Genomic DNA, 9,783 nt, shown 5'->3' with positions numbered 1-9,783 from the left:
AATAATCCATTTAAAATACATAAATCATAAAGGTATATTTTAAAATAAATGTATGTAAAAAACTAAAAGAAAAAAAAAAGAAAAAAAGGAAAGAAAACATGAACTACGATTATCTTATTGTGAAGGCAACCGGAAACCTTATTGGTGCTAGCTCACAAACCGGAAGTCTTATATTTGCTATCTTAGATTTGCCACAAAAAAAAACACTGCGGTTCTTTTATATACTCTATGGGTTATCCTGGCTGTCCTGGCTCCATTGACACTGGCCAGCAGTGCAGCAACAGAGCAGAGTGAAGTTCAGTGAACGGGGAGAAAGCCTATGTCATAATATCAGTTTTCAGCACAAACCTTTGTGTAACTTGTGTCTGAGGTTGTCTTTGCTCCACAGTCTGTCAAGAGTGACACTAGAGGCTGGCACGTTGTATATACACGGGAGGATTGTATACACGACGTCTGTTTGTTTTGTGTGCTAATGCTAATGCTCGTCCGTCCATTACTAGTGAACAGACGTACTGTATTGAGGGACAGTCTGCCGTTTTCAACTTGAAGACACAAAGAGGACAACCCAGATAGAGCTTTGAGCTCACTGACCAGCTGAGCTTCACTCTAATGTTGTACCCCTGACAGTTATAAGAAGTATTCGCCTCTGCTCTGACGTGTTGAGAAGACGGTGAGTATCTGTAAGAGTAGACCGACAGTAGAGTCGTGTGTGTGCGCGTGCACTAGCCACAATTTGCACTAGAATTTTTTATAATGGGATCTAGAACTCATTATTTAAAAAAATATATATAGCGTTGCAAAGTGTGTTTGTGTCAGTGTGTGTTAAAGTGCCAGATTTATAAATTCCATTTTGTACAGCATGACCTTGGCTGACGAATGTGAAAAAATATATAGGCCTATTCTTCATATATTTGTATAATTTATTGCGACTGCAATCAGTCACTCAAAGTCCACATAAATAGGAAAGCCCATGGTGCCCAGGTCATGTCATAGTAAATGCGACCTGCTGTCACAGTTGAGCTCATATGGCAGCGGTGGCCGAACGGTTTGCGGAGCGGTCTTGATACCGGAAGGTCGCCAGTTCGTATCCCCGGACCGGCACGTTAAAATTACCACCGCTGAAGTGCCCTTGAGCAAGGCATTGAACCACTACCATGAAATGTTCTATGAGCAGGGCCTGGCTGTAAACAAGTATCTGATGCTTAGTCCAGTTACCCTGGGTAAATATAGTAACTTTGCTTTGCTTTGCTTTATATATGGAGATGCCTGATGTCATCAATATTGGCCAGCAACTCTACTGGCCAAACCCGGTCAGAACCTGTTCTGACATTCCATATGTTGATCCTTCCCCATCCATCCATCTATCCTATTAGATGTCTCCCTTTTGACTTATAACAACCATTGTCCATTCAAACTCTAGAAGGGCCTGCCCCAAAGTTATTAGTGCAGCCGGCGAAAACTAGAAAACTCATCAAACCCTGTACACTCAAGAGAATGTCCCCGCTACCACCCTTAGATCTCCATATATAGAGCTGACTTGTTCTGACATTCCATATGTTGATCTAACGAGAGAACCGTTAAGAACCGGAATCGATAAGCAGAACCGGAATCGGTACCGGACTCGCAAAAATCCTAACGATACCCATCCCTAATCTGACCTCATCAAAACCTCAAGACATGCTCCTAATATGGCCAGTACATAATTCATTCCATGTTGATTTGACCACCCATGCCAAATAGCCAGCGCTCGCCCAGCACTCTGCCGTCAACGAGGCGGATGCGTGCACGTGACCTCGCCCTTTAGGGCAAGGTCGCTACTCGACCTCAGGACACTATCAGTCAACAGAAACAAGGTTGGGTGTTTTCGATGAATCTATCATGGTTAAAATGGTGTTTAAAGTTACAGTGGGTTCGTATAGGAAGGGGGCAGGGCAGCTAAAATTAATATCAAATATCTAAGTACTGAATCAAGCAACTTAAAAACTGGGGTCTGGGGTGTTTACATAAGCCTAGATGATACCAAAAGTTTTTTTGAAAGTGAAATATCCCTTTAACCTCTTGTTTTGACACAAAACGTATGTGTTTGTGTCACGGGTCAAGGTCAGATGCAATGAACGCCACTCTCTTGGCTGTCTCTGTGTTGTGAGGCTCCATACGCCTTAACACAATCGGCGCCGGGATTTCTTTCAAAATAGCAGCTCGGGGTGCCGCGCAGATATGGCAGCTTTAAGCTTTACTCTGAAAGCCCCCCGCTGTTTGCTTTGGCATGGGGGGTCAGATCAACATTATGGAATGAATTCTGTAATGGCCATATATGGAGCATGTCTTGAGTGTACATGGTTTGATGAGGTCAGTTCAACATATGGAAGGTCGGAACAGGAAGGACGGGTGGGGAAGGGTCAACATATGGAATGTCCGAACAGGTCAGCTCCATATATGGAGATATGATAAGGGTCAGATGTAGAGTTGCTGGCCAGCTCCATATAAGTAGATAGGTGATGATCTAGTCTTCTCCATGTATGGTTATCACCTCACCACCGATAAATCAGACGATGAATAACGCTTAACAGAGAGACGGACTGACAGGCAGTGCACGTTTCATATGAATGTCATTGAGTTTGAACTCATCATTTATTGCCAGCTGCAATATGTGTGCAAACTAAGCACGGGCTTGAATCCCAGGCCGCCAGTGTGTTGGCTAGTGTGATATTACTAGCATTATCGTGGACACACTATATTATTTTGTTCTTCAAGCCCCACTCTTAAGCTGTCTTCAGCCCATCGTCGAGATTCTTCGCTGCGGTCACACTTGCATTGCGCTTGAACAAATTCAAGTCATACTAGGGATGCCAGAAAGTGACCATCAGCCAAATTGAATAATCGACAGCTCTGCCGATTTAATATTAATCTATGAATCCCCCCCCCCCCCAAAAAAAAAGAAATGAAGGCTTGATTTGATCAAGTACACAATAGCTCTTAAGTGCAAAATCAATAATATAAAAAAATACATCAGCCTGAGCCTATACATTGGCTACATTGAATTGAATTCAAATCAATTGTTACTAGGCCTACTTCACGTGTGCAGTCCTACACTAAAGGCAGGCACTTCAGGACTTACAATTCTCTTTTTTTCTTTCTTAGTAAAAATAAAAGCAAACATTCTATTGTTTGATATGTTCATTAAAAAAAGAGGGGGGGAGGCAAATTAACATATGAAAATACAAACCTGCTTGTCAACGAGCTTCTGTGTTGCTGTAGTGCTGTGGTGGAAATGTGACACAAGCCGGCTGGCACCAGCGACGACTTTGGGCCGATTCATACTCCTATTTTAGAGCTGAATAAAAGTCGGTTCGGCTCTGTAGAGCCTACAATGTGACGTCATTTGAGGTTCGGGGGGGGGGGGGGGGGGCGGGTACCGTCCTAAAGTCGGCTCTTCGGTGCTACTGGAAATTTCTGACGAGCCTAAATCATTTCGGCACTACAGCGCCGAAACAGGGTAAAATAGGAGTATGAATCGGCCCTAAGTTTATATCCTTGAGCTTGAATCCATCATGAATCCATTCTGAACGGGAACCCCTGTTGGTGTTTTAAGCATTATGCTATACTTTAGCTATTGAAAAATAGCAGATCTACAAGCTCATAGCGCGGCACCGAGTGGCGCGCTACGAGCTTGTAGGTCTGCTATTTTTTGAAAAATCGTGGAAATGTGGTGAAAATTTGGAATATATATTCTTTCAGAGCGAACATTTTTAACTCAAATCTTTGCTTCTGGGGGGTCCCTGGAACAACATATTTTGAGATGGGGGTCCGTGGCCCAATAGAGATAATTCTGGGGGTCCTTGATATGAAAAAGGTTGAGCACAACTGACATAGAAACATGGGTTTTTCAGAAAACTATTAGGATTTAGAAGCCTTTTTTTTTTAAATCGACTCCCAAAATGGGGAGTGGGGGATAATGGCAAGTTGGAGTGTATGGGCACAACACCGACTTGAATCCCAATCCAGGTACTGATTATTGGCGAGTGTCACATTGCTGGCGTTGTCATGCACACATGCAGTCACTTTGTCCAATATCCCCCAGGACTCGGTGGCACTGCGGAGGCCCTCCGTGAGATTCTCTGCTTTGTGTCTTTCTGTCATTTAATTCACAGGTCTGCAATACTGCACGTAAGCGTGTGCGCAGATACAGTGCCTTTTCTTTATACAGCTTTTCAATTTGTGTCGTCATCGTAGTACGGCCCGGGACTGTGTACTCTGGTTCCACCCATGCCATAAGCTCACGGAAACCCTTTCCTTCAACAAAACGTATTGGCAGCATGTCCTTCACTATCGTCGTGGTGATTAGTTTAGTTATGTGAGCTTAACGCGTCTCACTGCAGTGCCAAGGCGTCGTAGTGTAGGTGGTTATGGGCGGCTGTGAGTATGGGTCTTTCTTTGTAGTCTCAGCGGCATGGCTACTGAAGTTGAGTTGTGTCACAGCCCATTGCATTTAATTGTGTGTGCGCGTGTGTGCGGAAAAATATCCATACACGTGTAGCCTAGTCCTATGTCTCAAAGTTATTCACTTGCATGGTTTTAATTTCAGACCAGTGTGTGGAGTCCAGACTGCAGGTGAAGATGAACTCTCCAGACTCTTCCAGGAACATTTCTATTAAACAGGAGGAACCTGAAGACCACCCACACCTCGGTACGTTTCATGTGAGCTCTCTCTCCAACACGTCCAACATCTTAACCACTAGACCAAAGGGATATCTCTATGGACCAGGGGAGAGGCCATCAGGCACGAATGCAAAGCTGCAATCCTGTGGAATTGCGAGTGTGGTTTCCTATCTCTACAGGAATATTGTTCAATTAGAAGAGTTGCATTGGGAATGTCACAGCGTATACTGTCCAATCAGTAGTGTTGGAAATGTTACTTATTACGCCCTGCCAGAAGTAACTTTTCTTTCTCGCCCCCAGTAATTGCATCTTTTGTCCCCATGTCTTATTTTGCATTAGAGATGGATGGATCGGCCCTCATTTGTCATATCGGATCATATCGGTATCAGTGAATATGCCCACAGATCCGACACAGGGGTAAGGGGTTGACACTATGGCAGGTAAATAAAATGTTGGGGCATGTGGAGTTTGCTTTGGAGTTGTCCAAACTGCAAGTGCACATTTGAGTGCGGAGTCTGCTATAAACACAACATGAGATATATATATATATATATATATATATATATAGCTATAAACACAACATGAGATCACAATACTGGTATCGGTATTCGGTATCGGCTAAATTGAGGTATCGGGATCGGATCGGAAGCGAAAAAGGTGTATCGGGACGTCCCTACTTTGCATTTTCAACATTAGCAGTGAATTAGAACCCCTGTTCTGCTGCCTACATTGTAAAATCTTCATTGTTTATTTAACTCTGAAAGGTGTACTGTATACTGTACTACTTGAGTACTGTATAGTGTACACATGATGGTTCCATTTGTACACCCATTTAACACTAAGATTTTTACTGTGTATGAATCCATGAAACAGACTAATTTACTTTGAACAACTTATGCTGTTTATTAAAGCACTGGACTGCAATAACAATAGTCTGCTTGCCTATATGCAACCACACTAACTAGAAAGGTGTATTTCTGGAAAATTGCGGTTGCCCTCGATCAGCTCGCTAAGTACAGTATGATGTATCCCACATAACTTCACGTTGGTCATTACGGAATAAAAAAGGTTTATCTGGAATCAAGCTGGGCAATACCTATAGTCTGGTTGCGTACTGCAACCACACTAATGAATAGGGATGTCCCGATTCACCTTCTTCGTTTCCGATCCGATACCACAATTTCTGTGTTAGCCGATACCGAATACCGATACCAGAGAATAATATATATCATAATACAAAAGTCCACCGACCGGGAATAGTGTTTATAGCTATCTAGCTATAACTCATGTTGTGTTTATAGCAAACTCCTCACTCATATGTGCACTTGCAGTTTGGGCAACTAGAAAGCTCCACATGCCCCAACATTTTATTTACCTGCCATAGTGTCAACCTCTTACCGCTGTGTCGGATCGGTGGTTAGACTGGCATATTTGCCGATACCGATATGACCAAATAAGGCCCGATCTGATACTTTACTGATACAGTATCGGGACATCTCTACTAATAAAGAAAATAAACTTCACCACATTTTTCACCTTTTTGTACTTTGTACTTTGTACTACAGTAAGCCAAAGGACCTTGAAGCACCGGCGTAGGGTCCATTGGGCCATGCGGGCCGTGGCCCAGTCAGTTTAGAGCTGGCACAGTCTAACTTTGAAGAGAGGGGGTAAAAAACAAGAAAAGATAGCCTACTTTAGCAGCCCTTGTGCATGCAAATGTCTGTTTAGTAGCAACCTACAGCATGCAAGCCGCCATCGTTTTAAATGGTCCCCCATTAGCACGTCGGCAAAACCGTTCACACCTTTCGGTCATCATTTGATCCACGCTACGCGCCTGCCTTGAAGCCTGTTTTTCTTCAGAACATAATTTTCCAGAACCTCCTGTAATAACCTGTACTTAGTAACTGTAATGGCACAAACTTAGTAGGCAAAAGCTCAGTTTGTACATGCTACATGGAACATCTTAGTAGTTACAAGCTCAGTTTGTGCATGGAACACGGAAGTTAGAAAAATGGATTTACATTCTAAGAAGCCAGTGTAGGGATGGGACGATATGAAAATTACATGTCACGGTTATTGTGGCAAAATGAATTGCGACTAACATTATTTTAAATTAGAAATGGCACTTCTGTTTAACCACTTGAAAACCCGGCATCCCTATTCTGGGAGTAATGCCTGCCAAAAACGGCCGATCTACAAGCTCACAATGCGTTGTGTTGCAGATCTACAAGTTCACTACGCAAATTGATTTGTGTACAGTGAAATAAGAGCGTACCAAATGTGCTCAATACACGTCCGTTTTATCAACTATGGAGGGTTAAAGTTAACCTGACTCCGTGAGAATGTGGCAGTATTGAGTTCACAAGTTCCCTCCTCCTGCCTGGATCTGGTCTCTCAAACAGAAACGATGAACCCGGAAGCAGCTGGACAAAAATCTGTTATTTCGAGTTGTAGTCCTGTTAGGTTGTGTTTACATTTGTGCTGTGGCACAGCTACAATACGTCACCAGTCTTGCGTTGATCCCGCCTCTAGCGGCCGCATACGGCCGAATATCGCTCCGATCAGCATTTGTTCTGAGCGCATCGTCTCTGCCCGAGAGAGACCAGATGGGAGCAGTAGGAGGAACTCACTGCTGCCACCAGCTGGCAGAGTCAGGTTAGGTTAAAGTGGTACTGAAGTGAATTTGCACCTCAACAAAAGCCAATTCTTCCTCTTGCGTGACGGAGGACGATCTTTACAATACATTTTAATCTCTCTGCGATGTGATTATTGTGAGTGTTTTCATCACGATAACGATTATAGTCCCATTCCTAATCCAGTGTTGACTATCATGTTCTATGTTTCTGCTCCTAGGCATCCTGCACATGGTTGTGTGTAAAGAGGAGGTTTCCCCTAAACAGGAGAGCAGCCCCAGTCTGCTCCAGGAGGAACCAGAGCCTCCACACATTAAAGAGGAAGAGCAGGAGCTACTCCAAAGACCAGAGGAGCCTGCTGGATCAACGTTGACATTACTAGCAGTGAAAAGTGAAGATGGGGATGAAGACATCTCTTCACGCTGCTCTGAAGTTGAAGTTGAATCTGACACTGAAGACAGTTTTGATTGGGATGAGACCAGTGGAGGTCAGTCGTCTTCAAACACCAGCGCTATAAGCAGGAAGAGACAAGGAGACACAGAGGAACCAAGATCTCAGAGTCATCAACAGTTTAGCAAGACTTTAACTCAGCCAGGAGAAGCGTGCATAGACGTGCTCAATGTCACAGGAAAAAAACATATCTGTAATCAGTGTGACAAGAGTTTCAAAGACGCATATAATCTGACGACCCACCAGCGTACGCACACTGGAGAAAAACCTTTCAGTTGTACAACGTGTAACAAATGTTTTGCTACGTCAACTTCTCTGAAATCACACCAGCGTGTCCACACTGTAGAAAAAACGTTCCACTGTAAACATTGTGACAAGAGTTTCAAATACTCATTTGGACTGAAAACACACCTGCGTACCCACACCGGAGAAAAACCTTTCCGTTGTACACTGTGTAACAAGTGTTTTACTACGTCAACTTATCTGAAATCACACCAGCTTACCCACACTGATGAAAAACCTTTCAGTTGTGCACTGTGTAACAAGTGTTTTACTATGGAATACTATCTTAAAAATCACCAGCGTGTCCACACTGGAGAAAGACCGTTCCACTGTAAACATTGTGACAAGACTTTCAAATACTCATTTGGAATGAAAAGACACCAGCATACCCACACTGGAGAACAACCATTCCGTTGTACACTGTGTAACAAATGTTTTTCTTTGTCAAGTTCTCTGAAAACACACCAGCGTGTCCACACTGGAGAAAGACCGTTCCAGTGTAAATATTGTGACAAGAGTTTCAAACACTCAGGTAAACTGTCAAAACACCAAGGTGTCCACGCTGGAGAGAAACTTTACCACTGTACACATTGTGGCAAAAGCTTGAGAGTGTTAGGTAATCTAAAGACACACCAACATGGAGAAAAACCTTTCCACTGTAAACATTGTGACAAGAGTTTCACCTTGAATGATTGAATACCTTAGACAGAAATGCAAACAGCAACAGAGTACAGTCAAACACTTGGTCTAAAAGGATAACGATGTGTTCTTGTTTCCATTCGGGTCCTATGTATTCAATTAATAAACAAAAAATAAGAATTCAATATCATCGCAAAATATAAAACACTATGGGGACCTATTGCCGCTGGTGCTTTACCCCTTATCCCTAAACTTCTGTTGTTACTATTTTGAAAAGCATAAAAAATAAAGGCAAAGAACATGACAAACATAGGGCCATATATGTACAGAGTGAGTTATGGTAACATTCACAGACACCAGTATGTCCACACTGGAAAAATCTTTCCACTGTATTAGACTTGGTCTCCGTTTGATAAACAGGATGTGACCACGCATCGTCCAACTTGCTAATATAAGATCAACACCGGAAGTCTTGGGGTAAACCTCTGTTTATTTTGTAAGACATTGAGGAACATGTGAGTACAGATGTGTAATAAATCATTCTGATCTGAACGGGAGTGTCTATTCTCTATTATTATATTATTATTATCTATTAATAATAGTTGTAATAAAGTTAATTGCGCCTAAAATTCAGTATATTATTATTAGGGACCAAGAAGTCACGTAGTGACTTTGGTCATTTATTGTTTTTGTGTTTATTTTTCTTCTCCTTCTTCTTCTTCTCCTTCTTCCGCCAAAAATAGCTGTTCTGACTGAATGGTGCAGTCGGTTTTCGCGAAACGCGGTAATCTGGTAGAGGGCCATGCCAAACGGTGAATATGCGACGCCCAAGACGATTGGCCAAATGGTGGCGCTATAGCGCTCAATTGAAAATGCTAACTTTGAACGTGCATAGCTCATGAACCGTTTGACCGTTGGCAATGACACTTTGATACCCATATGCGTCTCCTCATGTTGAACAACTTTCGTGTTCTGACCGTGTACCTCTGACCTTTAGATCACCCGCCATTTTGAATTATATGATCAGTACTTCTTCTCCTCCTTCCGCCAAAAATAGCTGTTCTGACTGAACCGTGCAGTCGGTTTTCGCAAAACTTGTCAACATGATAGCGGACCATGC

At 42.8% G+C, this 9,783-nt stretch overlaps 1 protein-coding gene across 1 annotated transcript; it reads left to right on the top strand.

The window, feature by feature from the left end:
* The first annotated feature begins 252 nt into the window (after positions 1-252).
* LOC306925261 (uncharacterized protein) lies at positions 253-9,177 on the top strand. The gene is made up of 3 exons (XM_079503989.1): positions 253-670; positions 4,586-4,687; positions 7,513-9,177. Exons 2-3 carry the CDS (start codon positions 4,618-4,620, stop codon positions 8,718-8,720), a joined length of 1,278 nt encoding a protein of 425 aa, XP_079360115.1. The 5' UTR covers positions 253-670; positions 4,586-4,617; the 3' UTR covers positions 8,721-9,177.
* Positions 9,178-9,783: the final 606 nt, after the last annotated feature.

This window comes from Electrona antarctica, assembly GCF_951216825.1.
Source record: "Electrona antarctica genome assembly, chromosome: 6".
Lineage (NCBI taxonomy): Eukaryota > Metazoa > Chordata > Actinopteri > Myctophiformes > Myctophidae > Electrona > Electrona antarctica.
The sequence above is the reverse complement of the archived record's forward strand: the minus strand, read 5'-3'. Positions and strand labels throughout refer to the sequence as shown.

What these genes read in the sequence shown, in the direction of transcription:
- LOC306925261 (XM_079503989.1), top strand. Translation starts at nt 4,618, where the DNA reads ATGAACTCTCCAGACTCTTCCAGGAACATTTCTATTAAACAGGAGGAA. An exon ending in TGAAGACCACCCACACCTCG is followed by an intron (nt 4,688 to 7,512) that starts GTACGTTTCATG and finishes TTCTGCTCCTAG; the next exon opens with GCATCCTGCACATGGTTGTG.